General features: G+C 42.3%; 1 protein-coding gene and 2 non-coding genes across 3 annotated transcripts; all 3 read left to right on the top strand.

The window, feature by feature from the left end:
* The first annotated feature begins 7,151 nt into the window (after positions 1–7,151).
* trnae-cuc lies at positions 7,152–7,223 on the top strand. The gene has a single exon. It is a non-coding gene; the product is annotated as a tRNA-Glu (tRNA).
* Positions 7,224–7,836: 613 nt separating this feature from the next.
* Positions 7,837–7,908, top strand: trnae-cuc. The gene has a single exon. It is a non-coding gene; the product is annotated as a tRNA-Glu (tRNA).
* Positions 7,909–9,229: 1,321 nt separating this feature from the next.
* dapk3 (death-associated protein kinase 3) lies at positions 9,230–19,688 on the top strand. The gene is made up of 9 exons (XM_031731115.2): positions 9,230–9,329; positions 10,010–10,125; positions 12,513–12,873; positions 13,454–13,583; positions 13,728–13,776; positions 13,897–13,923; positions 14,011–14,163; positions 17,031–17,076; positions 17,585–19,688. Exons 2-9 carry the CDS (start codon positions 10,064–10,066, stop codon positions 18,119–18,121), a joined length of 1,365 nt encoding a protein of 454 aa, XP_031586975.1. The 5' UTR covers positions 9,230–9,329; positions 10,010–10,063; the 3' UTR covers positions 18,122–19,688.
* The last annotated feature ends 1,083 nt before the right edge of the window (positions 19,689–20,771 follow it).

The raw sequence follows: 20,771 nt of genomic DNA, 5'->3' as shown, positions 1-20,771 counted from the left end.
CTGGGTTTTGTAACCTTGTAAACCAAAATATGTGAAAATTTTATGTTTGTGCATCTACAGATGAGAATTTGTGTGTGTGTAAAAACGATTTGTGTTTGCAAAAAATATTTACACGAGTTACAATTTTTTTGTTAAGGTCTGTGTACAAATACAAAGCAAAACACTATGTGTAAAACTCTGCGCTCAGGTTCCCTGGCTGTGCGTGACTCTCAGCTTACAAGTACAAATTTTGACCCGATTTTTCTTCATTTCAGCTGATTGGTCAATGTCATGTCAATCACAAATTTAGCAATCCAATCAGAGAACAGATGGGTTTGGCTGTTGGAGGGGTGCTTTACTGAGCTTCAGGTCCTGGAAGAATAAATGGCCTTTTACATGCCAACCCAGAGTTTTCCTTCATCACCACGAAGGAAAACAGTCTGTGCGTGTCCAAGTTCAGTGATTTTTGTGTCACATGTTTACGTGCTTATACAGAGACCTCCAGTCAGTGTTGCCAACTTAGCGACTTTGTCGCTATATTTAGCGAGTTTTCAGACCCTCTTAGCGACTTTTGCTGGTGTTATTGGAGACTTATGACGACTTTTTGACATGAAACCAACAAACAGCGGGTGCTGCCGTGGGCAGCGCCCATGCCAAAGCGCTCACAGGCGGCGGATAGTCCTCACGCAGCAGCCGCCCCCAGCTGCTGTCAGAGCAGGAGATGTTCACCCCTACGCATTGTGGAGATTCAGAAATTCTTTTATTGCTGCCATATAACCTGCATTATTATAATTGCATTAATAACATGTTTTACAGCATTATTTTATAAGTAATATTTCTTACAGGGTTCATATTGCATTGAAGATGTTTGTCATCACATTAACCTTTTCTATTTACAGGTTTAGTTATGATCATTCTATACACATTGCATATTTGTGCTTATTTGGAGTTGATGTTCCATCCAAAAGGATCTTAAGCTTCACTGGTGCGATTGTCCAGGTGATACATGCTGAGGGAGATGAGAACATAGAAGGTTGACTGCATGCATGCTTACAATACACATAAATCTAGTAACAGGCCTGAGCGAAGGCCCAAATGTCTTCTGCTTCTTTTTGTAACCTGTTGCACTTTGTCTGTTTATAGCCATTAAAGATGTACAAGATGTACCATTGACTGTAAACAATGTATTTTTAATCTGTAATCACGCCATGAGGGGGGCGTAACCCTGATGAATGAAACCATTCTGAACTGAGCTGTTCGGGGAAGATCGATGCTGGTGCTGCAGTATACATCTTCCCATGTGTGTGCTCAATAAATCATTGTTTGACTTAATTCTTCTGGACCAGTGTTGTTTTGTGCCCTCCCTCAATATTTGAACTCGCGACAGCATCCAAACTGCAAATGAATCGCGCATGAACGAAGCCACAGCAGTAAATGTACATTTTTCTTTGTCTAAACTAAATCAATGCACTAAAACATCATTCCAACACAGTCACTTACTCACTTCCTCCACTGTGTGTGAGCCTCTCTGTGACATAAGCTAAACAAATAGCTAGCTAGCTCATCAAGTCTCAGTCTAAACTGTACACTCAAAAATACAGAAAAGAGTGGGAATCAAACCCTGAATTTAAGGGCTGGTCGAAGCCGTTTATTGGAGATGATACTCTTGCATACTGCCTGTATTGCAAGGCTGATTTCTATGCCAAACTGAGTGATGTGAAAAAACACATGCTAACACAAAAAACATACTCAAAAGGCAAAGCCTTATAACAGTTCCACCCAAATGAAACTGCCGTTTATTACTAAAAAAAGTGACTCTGCAAAAAGTTTATTATTCTTTAATAAAGCTATCGCTGAACACTGTTCCATGCTGGCATGTGATCATATTGGAGAGGCATGTAGAGCTGCTTTCTCAGACTCCACTGCCGCTACCCATTTCAAAATGCACAGGACAAAGTGCACAGAAATGATTAATGGTGTTCTGGCACCATTCTTTCTGAAAAAGTTGGTTGCAGATGTGGGTAATCAGCGTTTCAGCCTCCTCCTCGATGAGTCCACAGATATAAGTGTTTCTAAATGGCCTGGTAAATGGCCTGTATTTATATAGCGCTTTACTAGTCCCTAAGGACCCCAAAGCGCTTTACATATCCAGTCATCCACCCATTCACACACACATTCACACACTGGTGAATTCTAAGTACCTGGGGGTTGTCATAAGGTACTTTAGTGACACCAAGCAGACAATTGTGTTCAATTTTCTAGGGCTTGTTGAGTTGGAGGGAGGAGATGCCAGATCTATAGCTCGTGTTGTTGTGGCTTTCCTTGAGAAGTGTTGTCTTAAAAAAGACAAACTCTTGGGGATAGGGACCGACAATGCACCTGTGATGACAGGGATTAACAATGGGGTCCATAAAGAGCTGAAGGAGGAGTATGGCCTCAAAGATCTTGTTCTTATTCGCTGTGTATGCCACTCTCTGCAGCTTGCTGTAAGTCATGCTTCCAATGACACCATACCCCGTAGTGTGGAGTACTTGGTTTAGTGTCTCCAAAGCGCAGGGAGGTCTACAAGGCCATTTATGAGACCATCACCTGTGAGGAGAAACCTTTACAGATAACAAAGGTGTGTGCCACACGTTGGCTCTCCATTGAACCTGTGGTTTCACGCAGTTTGGACCAGTGGGATGACCTTAGGCTGCATTTTGCAGTCAGCAAGTCCAGTGAACATTGCTACATGACTGAAGTTTTACACTCCATGTACAATGATCCTCAAAATATCTTGTACATGTCTTTTCTGAAGTCATTGCTGGGAGAGGTACAGACCGCCATCAAGGCTTTTGAAGAAGAACAGGTAGATCTCTTAAACTACTTTACATCTTGGTAAGCCTGATCAAGTCTGTGAGCAGCAGGGTGCTGAATCCACTGGCAAATGTTGATGTACTCAAAGAGCCAATAGAGGGATACATCAGTTCCAAACCATACCTTGGTTACCTTTTTTGAGTCAAAAGCAGCTGAGTTGCACCTTGCGCCTGAGGATGAAAAAAATATCAGAAAGCAGTGTGTAGCCTTTACCATATCCCTCACTAATGAGTTGAGGGTGAGACTGCCTGACAACATTGAAGCATTGCAGTACATGTCAGTTTTCAATGTGGAGGAAACTCTAAAGCACAACAAGAAGAAATAGAAAAAATTGCTAAACTCTTTGGCTTCTCCCCTGAAGTGATAGATAAGATTGTCCACCAATGGCATACCATCCATCTTAGGAAATGGAATGAGACAAAAAACACAATAGACTTCTAGAGTGAGATTTGGAAGTACAGGGATGCAGCTGATATCAACCCGTTTTAAGAACTTGCCATGGCTGCTGTGTCTGTGTTGTCCTTGCCACACTCAAATGCTGAAGTTGAGAGAGTATTCAGCCAGATGAGTGTGGTAAAAAGCAAACTTAGAAATGTCCTTGCAGAGCCTTAACTCCATCCTGTGCATCCGATATGGACTGAAGCTGTCTGGTGAGGCTTGCTATGAGCACCAGCTGCCTGATAATGTTTTGCAGCTTTTTGGCACATCAGGTGCTTACTCATTTAAGTCAAGTGCTACAGTTGCTGAACCTGCCATAGAGAATCTTGACGAAAATGAGGATGAGCCACTAGTTCTGTGAGCCAGCACAGCCTGTGTGTTTGGAGAGATGCCTGAAAAACACACACACACACACACACACACACACACACACACACACACACACACACACACACACACAAAAACAATCAGCCTGAATTAGGAGCAGACTAGTCCCCATCGTTTTTTCACATTGCAACTGTTTATTTCTACTGTCTGTTTTTGGTCCATTTAGATTCCTAATGTGGTTTGTTAACAACAGTATGGTTAAAAATGTTCAATTGATGACCAATTATGCAAATTAGGCGATGAGGTCATTTAGCGACTTGTAGCGATTTTTTGGACTGCCAATAGCGATTTTCCTTACTGAGGAGTTGGCAACACTGCCTCCAGTATGGGCCACTCCAGAGCCTTTTTGACAGCGCTGCAGACCTTGGGGGGAAAGCATTGTTGTGGAAATGACACAGTCTTCACTAGTGGGGATAGTTACAAAGCTTTCTTCGTTATGAATTAGCGATAAATGTTTTTATTGAACATTTGAAGATAAAACAACACAAACTCTTGTAAATGACATAAAGTCAGAGATAGAAACGGCAAGGAGCAGGCGCATCTAGTACACGTAGAGCTGCCACAGAGCTCAGCAGGCAGCGCCACATTCTGGATCCTTGGCTCTTAGTTAGCAGTTAGCATTAGCAGCACATGGTGCGTCCGCTGTGAGAGGGCCTTTATGCTGCGCACTGTGACTCACAGCAATGGGCCCGGTTCAGCCCTGACTTTGTGTTAAAAGAATCCTAAAGTAATAATCCTATTTCTAATCTACAAACACAAATCTTTTTTACACACACACAAATTCTCATCTGTAGATGCACAAACATAAAATTCTTACATATTTTGGTTTACAAGGTTACAAAACTTAGTTCAAAATTATGCATTTGATTTACCAGCACAAAATATTTATGACCACAATTTGAGCCCATAAATGGCACCAACCAAGTGCAATTTTCCCCATGTAACAAAGTATTTAATTCTATTTGTAGTGTTTTATTCTACTTGGCATTTCTATTTTTATTTCTTTTATAGTACTTATTCTATTATATGCAGTATTCTTTCTATTTTATATAGTATGTTATTCTCTTTATCTTAATATATTCTCCTTTTTCTCTTAATTTTTTTATTTTTTTCTGCTCTTGTACTTCCTGCCGTGACCAAAAATTTCCCATGTGTGGGACTAGGTCTATCTTATCTTATCTGAGATAAAACAATTATCATATGCTTCTGCACTCAGGTGTGGGATTTGTATCCTTTCCAGAAAACCTGGCCAGAAGGTGCATCACATCAGCTGCAGGACTGTTTTGAAAACACGGACTGGAGCGTGTTTGAACATCAGGACCTCGAAGAGCACACAACATCAGTGCTCTCATATATTAACTTCTGTGTCAACAGTGTCACTGTGGACAAACGTCTCCGGGTGTATTCCAACCAGAAACCCTGGATGACTAAAGAGGTCCAGGTCCTGCTGAAGCAACGTGACGCCGCTTTTAGATCCGGTGATGGTGTGCAGTACAGTGCAGCCAGATCTGAGTTGAAAAGAGGCATCAGAGAAGCCAAGGCAGCGTACAAGAGAAGGATCGAAGACCACTTCAGCACCAACAACTCACGACAGGTATGGCAAGGAGTTCAGCACTTAACCAACTACAAACCTTGCAATACCACGTTGACTGAGGGCAATGCGGAGCTTCGGAGGAGCTGAACCACTTCTTCGCACGCTTTGAGGTGAAGGGACCAGAGGCAGCAGCAGCAAAACATCGGACAGCAGCAGCAGCCCAAGCCTCATAGTGCAGGAATATGAGGTGAGGCGCACACTGAGGGCAGTGAACCCCAGGAAGGCCGCCGGACCAGATGGGGTAACCGCAAAGGTCCTAAAAGAGTGTGCAGACCAGCTGGCTGGGGTCTTCACTAAGATCTTCAACACTTCACTGTCCCAGTCCTGCATCCCGCCGTGCCTAAAGTCAGCCACAATTGTCCCACTGCCAAAGCGTACATTAACATTAGCAGCCTCAACGACTACCGACCAGTTGCTCTAACACCTGTTATAATGAAGTGCTTTGAGAAACTGGTCCGACGTCACATCATGTCCTGCCTGCCACCCACACTCGACCCACTCCAGTTCGCATACAGAGCTAACAGATCAACTGAAGATGCCATTGCTACAACGCTCACACCACCATATCTCACCTGGAAGTGCAGGGCCGTTACGCCAGGCTGCTCTTTGTTGACTTTAGCTCTGCTTTCAATACGATACTCCCGGACAGACTAATAGTTAAACTGCTGGAAATCGGACTTCCTTCTACCACCTGCCGCTGGATCAGAGACTTCCTGTCAGACCGTGTACAGAGAGTTAGAGTGGGGCCTCATCTTTCCTCAGCCCTCAGCCTCAACACCGGCTCTCCACAAGGCTGTGTACTGAGTCCCCTACTGTACACTCTGTACACACATGACTGTGTTAGTACCCACCCAGACAACGCAGTCATCAAGTTTGCAGATGATACCACCACAGGGGGCTCATCTCAGGGGAGATGAGACGGCGTACAGAGCTGAAGTTCAGAGGCTGTCAGATTGGTGTGTAGATAACAACCTGGACCTCAATACCACCAAGACAAAAGAACTGGTAGTTGACTTCAGAAGGAGGAAGTCCGAGCTGCAGCTTGTCAGCATCAACGGGAGTGCGTGGAAAGGGTCTCCAGTTTCAAGTTTCTGGGTGTGCACATAGACACAGACCTCCAATGGAGCTCTAACACCTCTGCGGTCTTAAAGAAGGCCCAACAGCGTCTCCACTTTCTGAGAATCCTCAGAAAAATGGACCTGAAGAAGGAGCTGCTGACCGTCTTCTACCGCTGCTCCACTGAAAGTGTGCTGACATATTGCATCGGTGTATGGTTCTCCAGCTGCACCACAGCACACAGAAAGGCACTCCAGAGGGTCATCAATATGGCCCAAAAATCATTGGACATCCTCTTCCCTCCCTGAAGGACCTGTACAGCACTCGCTGTCTCAAGAGGGCACGCAGCATCCTACGAGACTGTACACACCCAGGACACCGGGTGTTTAAGCTGCTGCCGTCTGGCAGGAGGTTCAGGCTGCTGAGGTCCCGAACAAACAGACTCAAGGACAGCTTTTACAACAGGGCAATAGCCCTAATCAATGCAAATAGCTGACCTGATTGGCTACCTGCCTGGACTTTTTTAGGGGAGGTAACAATGTTTAAAACAATAACAATAATAATATTTATATTTATAACAAGGTGCAATAATAATTAATGTGCAATAATAACAGTGTGCAATACACATAACACTTATTCTTCTTTTTTATTTCTAAGTTAATATACTGTGTTGTGTTGTTTGTGTTGCGTTGTGATGTGTCATATCGTGTCGTGTTGTGTTATATGTAGTACCGACGTAGGACAGTTTTTCCAATTTCATTGTACTACTGTACTATGTATGACTGTGCAATGACAATAAAGAATTATCTTATCTTATCTTATCTTATCTTATCTTTCACCGTCCCTGGTGGTCTAGTGGTTAGGATTCGGCGCTCTCACCGCCGCGGCCCGGGTTCGATTCCCGGTCAGGGAACTCATTTTTCAAACAATGTCAACTTTGTACGCCTTTGAGCACATATGAAATTCTAATTATGAACTCCTTGGCTCTTTTAACCGGATTTATGCAGAAAACGAAATATCCTACTGTCCAAATCCTCACTAGCATCTAAGGCATGGACCTTATGGATACTGTCGTCCTTATTTAAACTTCGATCATAATATCCAAGAGCAGAGTGTGGAGGACTGCATGGGAAGATCCGAGAAGACACGAGGGTCTACTCGGATGTCTCCATACTGTGTATTTTTTTATGATCAGTACTTGTCCACAGAAACAAATAAATGTTGTTATTAGAGCCTGTTTCTACCAGCAACTCCTTACCTTTTTGATCTTTTAACCATGTAGACTCTCAGAATAGCATTCAGGTCAGATGACCAGATGCGTCTGGTCGCACAGAGTAGCAGATTAGAGCACTGATGAGATCTTATCTCTGCTGTACCTACACCTAAACTTTGGAGCAAACCAGAAGCTCATATTCAAGCTCATATTCAACACATGTTCAAAACATGTTCATTCTAAGCCTCCATCTGGCTGACGATATCAACATTATATGCACGATTCTGAAAGCGCCAACAAAGGTTGTCTATGGTCCCTGGTGGTCTAGTGGTTAGGATTCGGCGCTCTCACCGCCGCGGCCCGGGTTCGATTCCCGGTCAGGGAACTCATTTTGAAAATGCAAGAACGACAAAAGTCGCTGAAAGTGCTGTCCATTCCTATCCTGCGTCAAACCTCCTGCTAAAATCCCGGCCTATTCCACTAACCAGATAACTACTTATTATTTTCCAAAAAAACATACTCGTATTGTGTCTAATTAGAGTATTTTAATAAATTAGTCGTTATTAGAAACCCCGTTGTTATGTGTTCATGTGTATCACTGTCTAATAGTGCGCCTCTTCCCTGCTCTGGCCTCTCTTTAATTTTCGCTGCTGCATGCTCGGTCTTGTTGCTCACTGACGTACTGCAGCGGGCTGATTCACTCAGTATGATGTCATTCCATATGTCCTCCCTTCTGTCCGGTGTTTACCTGCGTCAAGATGCGCAACGACAGCGGAACTTAAACCACTTCAACTTTCACAATAAAGGTTTTCTTACGAAATCAAGGCTAAATATTTCTATTTGCCTGATAAGCTCTCAACTTAAACTTAATGCAGTGGTGCCACATAGTGTGAAATGATTCTTATTAGTTTTTTATGGCTGGTTCATATCTTAAACATATCAAAAAAAAAAATTGCTAAAGAAAAAGAACTGTGAAGCCAAACGAGAGCTTAGCTGTGGTTTTGTGGGGCCTTAAATAGAATTTGACATCACCCAAGCTGACCATATCTTGATTGAATTGAAGGTTTGTTTGATAATTCTGTTGATCTTACATTACTGATATGTATTCATGGAAACATTACTTCACGCTTCTCTTTTTTCTTTTTAGCCCCAGAGGGATAAATCCTTTTGGTATAGAATAGAATAGGTCTTTATAGTCACTGTTACAAGAACAATGAAACACAGTTTGGCATTCTCCGTTGGCACCATGTAGATTTACATTCAGATTGTTTTAGCATAGGAGAAAAAGATAAAAATAGACATAAGTTTAAGGGTACCTTCTCAGGGAATGTGTGTAACACACAATAACGTAAGTATCTACACAGTAACACAGGCATTTACACACACAAAAAAAAATCTACTTGCAGGTACAGTGTGCATGAATGTGATCCCAGGTCTGACAGTGAAAATGATAACATCAGTAGCATTAAGTTGTCGGTCTATTAACACACTTATGAATAATATTTTGAAAATATTTAATAATGTGCTGACAAAAATACAGGCGCTGGAGGGGGGGGGGAATTGAAGATGTTAACACGTTAATTGGGCGTGACCAGGATGGACAAGATTAGAAATGAGTACATCAGAGGGAGAGTTTGAATTGAGTGGTTTGGCGACTGCGTTGATTGGCGCCGAAGGTTATTGCTTTTACTTTTGAAGGGCACCGGAAGCTATGTGTTCCGCCGCAGTTAGCTTGATGTTTCTCAGTTGGGGAGTTCACACACAACTACTTGGCAAAGGAATGCAGCACTCGTAGCCAGCCGTACTGTAAGTATCTGTAGTAGAAATCCCTTCACTTTTATGTGACTGAATATATGCGTTGTTGTCAGTATTTGAGTTACTATGAATCCTTTTCTTTGTCTTTATTAAGCGCTGTGTTTCTACAGGACGCTAATGTTAGCTTCACAGCTAAGCTAGCTGCTTTCCGTCGTCGGGATTCCCTTTATTTCTTTCCTTAAATTCTTTAAACATCCTTCAGATTCTAATAAGTTAACACGATGATCCCTTTTCACGAGTTTACCTTTGTGTTTGCTTTAAATAGGTGTTCCTTTGTGTCGTTTTTCATTTATGATGGAAAAGTGCAATATAAACGTCGCAATTTAGCATCTTTTTAAAGTCATTATCTATGTATGGTCAGTTAAACATTCATTCATTTGGCTCGTAGTTTGTTATCTAGCCAGTGAAAGGTAACATAGTTGGTTGTGTAGTCCCTTTAATTGAGTCGGAGAGCTGATCCCGGGAAGGACATGATGTAGTAGGACTGGTATGCAGAGGTCTGACATCAGCTAAAAAGTCTCCAAAGCAGTGTTGACTCCAAATAAGGAGGGAAGAAGCCCTAAAGTGCTAACACTGTCTTATCACTTCCTCCATACTCTGTACTCTGTGGTGTCTGTGGCCTCTGTGTCACATATCCACGTTTAAGTTTTTTTTTAATTTTTTGACTGCAGGAAATCTGAAGGCGTTACTCCCATCATCATCATCATCATAAGAGTCAACACACCATGGCTGGCTTCAGACAAGAGGATGTTGAGTTGTACTATGAGATGGGAGAGGAGCTGGGGAGGTAAGCTTTGTCGGTCTTTTTAAAAACATTTAATTGAAAGCATTATATGTGAAAACTCTGCTGTCTTCTTCATTGCTGTCCTATTCAGCTGTTGTGCTGTATGCTTCAGTTCATCTGAAAGTGTAAGAACACTTTTTGCTGTAGTGCTTTGATGACAAAGTTTGGTTAATTTGTAAAACACATTTTTTAAGTTCCTCTTTTTAGGATGTGTAAGTGATATTTTTTTTCTGCTTGTCAGTGCTCCATAATTAAAAACAGACCTAAATGTGAAATGCAATCATCACACAAGGCTGCTTGAGATGGATTTTAATGCCAGGTCGGCATGATCTGAACAGGGCTAGATATTTGATATGTGTGAGCAGCACTGTATTAAATGCCGTCTTTAATCCTTTTCTGCTGTGCTGGATAGTTTGTGAATGAGTCATCACATTTTTGGAGATGAAACACAACTTTCTGGCTTAGCTTTTTTTTTCTGCAGTAATGCAGCAAAAGTGTGACGTCACTGCCTCTCAATGTGCCTTTGCACCTCTGCTGTAGTGTAAGAGAGGGGACTCTGTGTGTGTGTATGCAGATACTAAATGGATCTAAACCACACATTTGTGCTTAATAGTCTATGTGGAATAAAACAGACTTTTCTTGTTTTTAGTTGTGTTAATGATTGTTTTGTTGTGCTGACAACACACTATTTTGCTTTCTTGAGCTTCAGTCAGAGATTTTAACTTCTGTTTGGATAACAGACATTTCATTTAATTACGGATGGAGCATTTTCAGTGGCAGAAACTTTTTGTCACTCATCCAAGTAACTTCTTCAGTTCAGTCTCTGCTGACTGCAGACTGCAGCACCACTGATTAACAATGGGCTGTGAGGTCAGTTTCATGATCATTCATATTCAAATTGTCATGACCATTGATCAGTGCCCAAGAGTACCTTTGTGAGGATAGTGTTCTCTCTGTGTTGTAGTGTTCTGATGATGACACATTTGTGCTCTAGTGGATGACGAGAGTCAAAACCTTAAATACTGATCCGTGTGCGTTGGTTTACAGTACACGTCGACTTTTAAGTGTCCCCCATTACTGATGGAAATTTCACAGTCTAAGAAGGCTAGCACAGCACAGTTGGACCAGCAGTATTTATGCTTGAAGGCCAGTGACTCTTTCAGTGATGAGGATGTACACATCCTGCACAGGGAGCATTTATGTGAAAATGGAAAGACCATCTGTGAATTGAGGAAGGAGCTCAGGGTACATCTTTCACCATCTTACAATGCTGTGATTGCAGGCCATTGATCATTGGCCATGATAATTTGCATATCAATGATCATGAAACCATTGTTAATCAGTGGTGCTAGTTTTGATCATCATCATGTGCGGTTTGTTGGGGAATTTTGGCTCTAGAATACTTTGGTATACGGAAGAATTCGGTGTCGAGTCAGTGACTGTAGGGTGTCCGTGTCCTGTGGCTGCAATAAAAGGCTGGATCATCACCCCTCCACCACCGTGTTTGATAGTTGATGTGTTGTGTTTGATTTTGCCATACGTTGGTGTGCATTATGGCCAGATATCTCCACTTTGGTCTTGTATGTCCAAAGCAGATTGTTTCAGAAGTCCTGTGGTTTGTTCAGATGTGATTTTGCTGCCAAGTTTTTTGTTTGTTTGTTTTTTTTTCTTTTTTTTTTCTTTCCAAAAATTTAACAAACTTTAACATTTAATATGTTAACTGAGGTCTCTAGAGTCTGAGATGTAGTTCTTGGGTGTTTTTTGCAGTTTCTCTGAGTGTTGAATGGTCTGATGTTAGGGTGAATTTGCTAGGATCTAAACTTATGGGATGACTTAATGCTAAAGATTAGCAAACTCCCAAAACCTATGCTTTTATAGAGGTCCTCACACTTACTGTTGATCAAGTGCATTTGATGACTTGCAGCAGCTGGCTGGCACTTAATTCCTGTGGAGGCAGAAAGGGTGTGCTTTGTTTGCCAAAGGACTGTAAATGGGCTTGACTTTTTTGGGGGGGTTTTTTCCTCCTCTGGTTAAGCCGTATATGTGAATGGAGTGATGAAAAAAGCAAATAAAACAATTAAAAAAGACAAGACATGACGGGTTTTGACACTACAGGATTTTACTTGAATTTGATTCAAGTTCATTGTCTATACAGGGTTTTATTTACAAGATCTGAAATCCAGAAAGGGCAAAAGCAGGAAAAAAAAATAACACTAGATACAACTGATGTATTAACTAAAAGCATTTTGAAGTCTTTCCTGATAAATATCTACGATGATGGACAGAATTGCAGTGTCTTCTGCTTAAAAAAACATCTTTTTTTTCCCCCCATCAACACATGAGGTAGGAGAAAATTGCATTGACATCTCTCTGATGTTTCCTCTCTGCAGTGGACAGTTTGCCATCGTCCGTAAGTGCAAGGAGAAGAGCACAGGCGTCGAGTATGCAGCCAAGTTTATCAAGAAGCGGCGCCTGTCATCCAGCCGGCGGGGGGTGAGCCGGGAAGAGATTGAACGCGAGGTCAACATCCTGCGTGAGATCCAGCACAGCAACATCATCACCCTGCATGACATCTTTGAAAACAAGACGGATGTGATCCTGATCCTGGAGCTGGTGTCTGGAGGAGAGCTGTTCGACTTCCTGGCAGAGAAAGAATCTCTGACCGAGGAGGAGGCCACGCAATTTCTCAAGCAGATCTTGGACGGCGTTCAGTATCTCCACTCCAAACGCATCGCTCACTTCGACCTCAAGGTCAGCACTGAGGGGAAACTTGAGGGGCTCTGATACAGCAGTGGTAGATGACATGTTGGTGTGAGCAGACAAACACGCCTGCCCTGATTATTGTGGGGTAAAAACATGCTAAAATATATTTTGGGTTAAATATCTTAACATTAATGAAATCATATTTTCAGGGACGACTACTCTCAATGGGGTCAATGTAATCATCTTATTTTTGATAGCTAAAAGTCAGACATAAGCTTCTAAAAAAGGAAAAGACTACTAATCTTTATCGATAAAGATATGGTGACCAAAACATTTAAACTGTACTGCAACATTTAAGTTCATGAGGATAGAATAAAAATCATATAATAGGATTATTTCTGTATTATTTTAGTTGGTGAATGATGGCAAGTACAGGAGCAAAGCTTATTTTTTGGACTTGTATGTAAGCTGCTGACAGTGGTGATAAAATGCAAGTGTCACAGTTCAAAAGCTCAAGTAGAAAATGCTGCTTTGTCAGCGTCTCATGTCATCGACTTGCCCGTCCTCCTCCTTTCAGTGATGTAAGGTTTTTTTTTTAAAATTTGTTTTTGTTTTTTTTATCTTTCAGCCTGAGAATATCATGCTGCTGGACAAGAATGTCCCCAACCCCCGGATCAAGCTGATAGACTTTGGGATCGCTCATCAGATCAAAGCTGGAAACGAGTTCAAGAACATCTTTGGAACACCAGAGTTTGTTGGTGAGAGCCTGCGGCCTCCTAAATATTCACGTCCAGCCTTGTGCCAAATTGTTTCCATGCAGTGAGTCAGACCCTGTGAGAGGGTGATCGTGGCTTCAGATTACATCTGCTTTGAATTAAAGGGCTCATTCCTGTGTTTTACAGCACCAGAAATAGTCAACTACGAGCCACTTGGACTGGAGGCAGACATGTGGTAAGATACCAACCTGTTTTTTTTTGTTTTGTTTTTTGTTTTTTTTTTCCCCCCACTTTCTGAAGCTTTAACCTGTCTAACAGTTTTAACTGATCTTTATTTATCCTCCCGTCTCTGCAGGAGCATTGGTGTCATCACGTATATTCTGTGAGTGAAGCTTATAGTTTGTAAAAAGACAGAAACCACCTGATTCTTCACAACGGGCTCTAAAGTAAAGTTTCTGACTGGTTACAGGTTGAGCGGTGCCTCGCCGTTTCTGGGCGAGACCAAACAAGAGACGCTGACCAACATCTCAGCTGTCAACTACGACTTCGATGAGGAGTATTTCAGCAACACCAGCGAGCTGGCGAAGGACTTCATACGCCGTTTGCTAGTCAAGGATCCTAAGTAAGAATATCTTTATGATTTTTATCCAATGCTTGTTGATGTCACAATTCCAGAAATTTATTAGCGATAGCTATAGCACATTGTTGTCGTCTGCTCTGACGAGCTTTTTTCTAGACTTGCAGAATTTTAACTTGGCTTATTTAACTTGATCAATCAATCAGCGGTTGCTCAGCTGTAGTGGGAAGATAAAAAATTGTTAAATACATAGTGTAATGAATGTAGAACATGCAGAAACTAAAAAATGCAGCACTAAATCAACAAGCACGTGAAGACAATCCTAAGGTCGCGGTTCAGTGCTCAGTTCAACTGTCAAAGGTACAAATATATATATATATATATATATATATATATATATATATATATATATATATATATATATATATATAAAAAAAAATGAAAAAAAAAAAAAAAAACACGCCCCTGCGGGCGGTTTATCCTTCAAGCTCGGGTCCTCTACCAGAGGCCTGGGAGCTTGAGGGTCCTGCGCAGTATCTTAGCTGTTCCCAGGACTGCGCTCTTCTGGACAGAGATCTCCGATGTTGTTCCCGGGATCTGCTGGAGCCACTCGCCTAGCTTGGGAGTCACCGCACCTAGTGCTCCGATTACCACGGGGACCACCGTCACCTTCACCCTCCACATCCTCTCGAGCTCTTCTCTGAGCCCTTGGTATTTCTCCAGCTTCTCGTGTTCCTTCTTCCTGATATTGCTGTCATTCGAACCGCTACATCGATCACTACAGCCGTCTTCTTCTGTTTGTCTACCACCACTATGTCCGGTTGGTTAGCCACCACCATTTTGTCCGTCTGCATCTGGAAGTCCCACAGGATCTTAGCTCGGTCATTCTCCACCACCCTTGGGGCATCTCCCATTTTGACCTCGGGACTTCCAGGTTATACTCGGCACAGATGTTCCTGTATACTATGCCGGCCACTTGGTTATGGCGTTCCATGTATGCCTTGCCTGCTAGCATCTTGCACCCTGCTGTTATGTGCTGGATTGTCTCTGGGGCATCTTTACACAGCCTGCACCTGGGGTCTTGCCTGGTGTGATAGACCCCAGCCTCTATGGATCTTGTACTCAGAGCTTGTTCTTGTGCTACCATGATTAGTGCCTCTGTGCTGTCTTTCAGTCCAGCTTTGTCCAGCCACTGGTAGGATTTCTGGATATCAGCCACCTCCTCTATCTGCCGGTGGTACATACCGTGCAGGGGCCTGTCCTTCCATGATGGTTCCTCGCCTTCCTCCTCTTTCTTGGGTTTCTGCTGCCTGAGGTATTCACTGAGCACGCTGTCAGTTGGGGCCATCTTCGTGATGTATTCGTGGATGTTTCTTGTCTCATCCTGGACTGTGGTGCTGACACTCACCAGTCCCCGGCCCCTTCCTTCCACTTAGCATACAGCCTCAGGGTGCTGGACTTGGGGTGAAACCCTCCATGCATGGTAAGGAGCTTTCTTGTCTTTATGTCAGTGGCTTCTATCTCCTCCTTTGGCCAGCCTATTACCCCAGCAGGGTACCTGATCACGGGCAGGGCGTGGGTGTTGATGGCCCGGATCTTGTTCTTACCGTTCAGCTGACTCCTCAGGACTTGCCTGACCCTCTGCAGGTACTTGGTGGTTGCAGCTTTCCTAGCGCCCTCTTCATGGTTCCCATTCGCCATGCGATCCCCAGGTACTTGTAACTGTCCTCTATATCTGCAATGTTGCCTTCTGGTAGTTCAATCCCCTCAGTTCTGACTACCTTCCCTCTTTTTGTTACCATCTGACTACACTTCTCCAGTCCGAGCGACATTCCAATGTCATTGCTGTATAGCCTGGTAGTGTGTATCAGTGAATCGATGTCTCGTTCACTCTTGGCATACAGCTTGATGTCATCCATGTACAGGAGGTGGCTGACAACCGCTCCGTTTAAGTAGTCGGTATCCGTAGCCAGTCTTGTTAATGATCTCACTGAGGGGTTCAGGCCTATGCAGAACAGCAGTGGGGACAGAGCATCTCCTTGGTAGATCCCGCACTTGATGGTGACTTGTGCTATGGGCTTGGAGTTGGCCTCTAGTGTTGTACGCCACATCCCCATTGAGTTCCTGATGAAGGCTCTTAGGGTCCTGTTGATCTTATACAATTCTAGGCATTCCAGTATCCAGCTGTGGGGCATTGAGTCATAGGCCTTCTTGTAATCAATCCAGGCAGTGCACAGGTTGGTCAGTCTGGTCTTGCAGTCTCGGCTGACCGTTCTGTCTACCAGTAGCTGGTGTTTTGCGCCTCTGGTATTCTTGCCAATCCCTTTCTGTGCCCCGCTCATGTATTGACCCATGTGCCTGTTCATCTTAGCCGATATGATGCCTGACAGGAGCTTCCATGTAGTACTGAGGCAGGTTATTGGTCGGTAGTTGGATGGGACCGGTCCCTTCTTGGGGTCCTTGGGGATCAGGACCGTCCGACCTTCGGTTAGCCATTCCGGGTGTCTCTCGTTAACTAGCAGCTGGTTCATTTGTGCTGCCAGACGCTCGTGGAGTGCAGTCAGCTTCTTCAGCCAGGTCTGCTAGATGATGTTAACGCAGCACTACGGATGATACCTACAACCACGATTACCGACACTAACAAGCTGATCTACACTACGGCAGCAGTGATCAGTGAGATGCTTGGCTACAAGTTGAACAGCCACAAGGGGCAATACCCTCCATGGAGAAGGAGGCTAGAGGGCAAGATCAAATATACATACATATATATATATATATATATATATATATATATATATATGAATGATGATGTGCAATTTGCATAGCATATTTGTATACTTCATGCACATGCTGGCACTCACAGTGACCTGGTCTTCAACATTTAACCAACACTATTGGATTTTCTTTTGCAGGAAAAGAATGACAATTGATGACAGTCTTGAGCACCCCTGGATTAAGGTATGCAGTTTAAGTCTTTGTTTATATCTTTCTAGATTAAACATTCAGTGAAGTGGGGAAAAAATTCAAGAGCTTAACAAGTACGAATATAAATATAACTGAGAGTAATTTTAACATTCAGGTGAGATATTCAACCCTGAGCTTTCACATTAAAACGTTCTTAGTATTTGCACGACCGAACATGTTTCAGCTGCTTATGTGCTGAGAAATGTTTTCTTTCATTTTGCATCTTTGTGAATATTTTACATTAACTCACTGGTTGTTTAAAATACCGCTGCAGGGAGGTCACTGTGCTTCTGTGTTGGTCTTCCTCCTAAAGCTGTCACTGGAGTTTAAAATTTAAAAATATAACTTGCCAAATTCTGTGTATTAAAACTGAGTGTTCATGTGAAATTTCATATTGGATAATCAGAGGCCAACTGAAAATTTGACACTTTACTCCCATCTTTTGGTTCTTTTCATCAAATTCTTGCTCGTTTTACAGACCTCTAACTTTTTGTCTCTCCAGGTGATTAAGAGGCGGAACGTACGCCAGGAGGACAGAGATCACAAGACTGAACGCCGGCGCCTGAAGACTACTCGTCTCAAGGAGTATACCATCAAGTCCCACTCCAGCATGCCTCCGAACAACACCTACGCCAACTTTGAGCGCTTCTCCCAGGTGCTCGAGGAGATTGCGGCGGCCGAGGAAGGCCTGAAGGAGTTGGAGCGCAACCAGCGGTCTTGCCGCGAGGACGTGGCGGCGTTGCTGTCGATATATGAGGAGAAGGAGGGGTGGTACAAGGAAGAGAACCAGAGCATCTCTGGCGACCTGAACCACATCCGCCAAGAGCTGCAGCGCACGCAGACGCAGCGCAAGAAGTGCCAGGAGGACGCACGGGTCACTATGCAGTCGGCCAACATCCTCAAGCGCAAGTTCGGGCGCCTGGAGAACCGCTACGAGGTCCTGGCCGAGCAGGTGGCCTCCGAGGTCCGCTGGGTGGAGGAGCTGGTGAAGTCGATATCGGCAGAGAAGGACGGCCTCAGCTCTGGCAGCACGCCGTGAGCGGCACTGACATCCAGCCGTGAGGGTTTCATCATCAAGCTTTCCTACTGCCCGTCGTCTCTGCTCATGCACCACACGGCAGAGTTTGAGGGGTCAGTCGTCATCATAAGCTACGCCGCTGTCGCCCATCAGAAAAAAGAAAAAAAAAAATCCACTACTTTTATGTCACGTTTATGAGAACGAGAAGCAGAGAGGCAACATGTGGAAGCCATTCCTCTTTGAAAAATCATTCCTGTGTCAATGAATTTATTTATATTTTTAGTAATTTCATGTACTGTAATTCAGCTGTTTGCTTGTTTTGGGGTTGTTTTTGTTTTTACACATAGAAATGAATTCATTTGTTTACTTGGTTATTATTATACCTGCTTATTATTTTAAAAACCGGTCTTAACTTCCTGTTGCTTTAAAAGCCATCGCTCTCCAATCATCTGTTCCCGCCTCAGGTCACATGAGAAAGCTTCACAATATTCGGTGTATAGTTTCAGGTTTGTGAGGCATTAGGTGGTATTTATTTTTTGTCTTTTTACATTTCAAATGACTTTAAATTCATATTTGGGAAGTGTAACTATAAATTATGCAAACCCTCAGCACAAAATAAAGTTTTAGGGCTTTATTTTAATGTCTGATTTTTTTCTGCTTATTATTTTTTTTATTTTTTTTATTTTAGAAGTCTATTGAACATTTCCGGGAAAAATAAACTGATTACAGATCAAACAGAGGCAGTTTTTAGACTTTAGGGTTAGTTTTTCATAAGTTATGTTACCAGAGGGGTTTTTTTGTGCACCTCAAAGACATTTTAATGCAAAAGAAATCACCAGCAAAGTAGTGCAATAATTATTTTTAAACAGTTTTATTTCAATCAGAGACTTTGTTTAAAATAAAAGTAAATTTATTTTTGATTAATTAGTGAAAGAGTTGATTTACAGTCATTTTTTTGTTAATGTTGCGAAATGTTATTTTATTTTATTTTTTTTATCTTTTCCTTTGTTTTTCTTAAAGTCAAAATAGTCTGGAAGAGTGTCTCTGTTTTACCTGTAATTGGTATCAATTTACATGTTTTTTTTTTTTTCCCAGTAAGGGAATAATTTGTAAAATGTTCTTGTTTCTTGGATGAAATGGAGCAGTGGGAAAACCAGATCTGGGAAATGTATATACTCGTCTTTGCAGTGCCTGTAATCTGATTGACCTTATTGCCTCTGTGAGCACTCATCCGTCACCCAGTGAACATCATCTGCTCAGTGTCTTAAAACGCAGTGACTTTTGCACAAGCAGCCTTGTAAACCAAATAGTGTGCATGGAAACTTCGTACGTATGCTCTAAATCCCTGCGCACCTTAAATGCTCCATCGATGAGTTCCTCATTCAGCCGACACATTCCACGTGTAAAGCATAGAAGGCATTGTTGTATAGTCCGTAGTATTTTTCTGTAGAGAAATGTACCCATTTGCACTTATATGAGTGTAGAGGAATTTTAAAATGTATTTTAATCTGTCTGTTGATTTAAGAAAGAGCTGTAAAACCATCTGTCCAGACTGTTTCAAGCAAATAAAACTGACACGTTAACCAAAGCTTACCGGTGTGTTTTTTACTGTGAAAAACTTTCATGCTAGCACAACGACATGATGCACCGACACGATGTTTACAACATTACAGAAGTGAGTTAAATACTTTTTTTTTAATAATAAAAAATGTCTTTAATCTTTTTATTTAGAAACTTCAAAATTATGTCCATAAGTATCTGGACTATGACAAATTATGCAGTTTGTCTCTGTCGCTGCCTTCAGCTTTGCATTAAAGGCTGAAGTCAGGTGACCCACCAGGTCGCTGTGGGTTGTTATCTATCTTTACTACAGAGTTTAGCCCTGTACACTTCAGAATTCGTCCCATCATCAATAAACACCAGCAGGCTTACATGTCCTTACCATAATACTGCCTCCACCATGCCTGACAGATGACGCTGCATACTTTAGATTATGAGCTGTTTCTCTCTTTTTAAACACTTTGGTCTCATCTGTCCAAAGATTTTTATTTATCTTTTCCAGAGCTTTGCCGGCTCTTTCAGATGTTTTCTGATAAAATTTAATTTCCTGTTCTTCAGTGTGACCGGTAGTTTGCACCTTGTAATCACTCTGTATTTACATCCGTGAATTCATCTTTTGATTGTAGACCTTAATAGTGATACTAAGAGCTCCTAAGTTCTTGACTTTTAGGTGTTGGAAGGCTGCTTTTGTTAACAGTGAAACAATTCTGTCATCATCCACTTTAGCCGTCTCCTGTAGTCTTTCTGGTCTTTGCATTTCTTCTTTTTTTAATAATGAACCAGATGGTTGTTTCGGCCATGTTAAAGTTTTTGCTGTCTCTCTCTGATAGGTTTATTTTGTTTTAGCCCAATGATGACATAAACATTTCTCTGACTCTCACATTGAGAGTTTGGGCAACTCCAGATCTCTTATGTCCTTAATTTGTCATGAAATAATCAGAGAACAGGTCTCACCTGGCTATTAAACCACTTGTCCGTCAGTTGTCTAATTACTTAATTTGTTCATAAAGTGTGATGATATTTAATTATCATGAGGTTCAGTAAACACTCACGCTTCAAAAAAATAGAATTTTCTGACACTTATTTCATTGTTTGGGCTTTACTGGTTTAA

The sequence above is a fragment of the Oreochromis aureus genome, linkage group 18 (assembly GCF_013358895.1).
Source record: "Oreochromis aureus strain Israel breed Guangdong linkage group 18, ZZ_aureus, whole genome shotgun sequence".
NCBI classification, from domain to species: Eukaryota; Metazoa; Chordata; class Actinopteri; order Cichliformes; family Cichlidae; genus Oreochromis; species Oreochromis aureus.
Note: the sequence above shows the minus strand (reverse complement) of the source record. Positions and strands in the feature narration are given on the sequence as shown.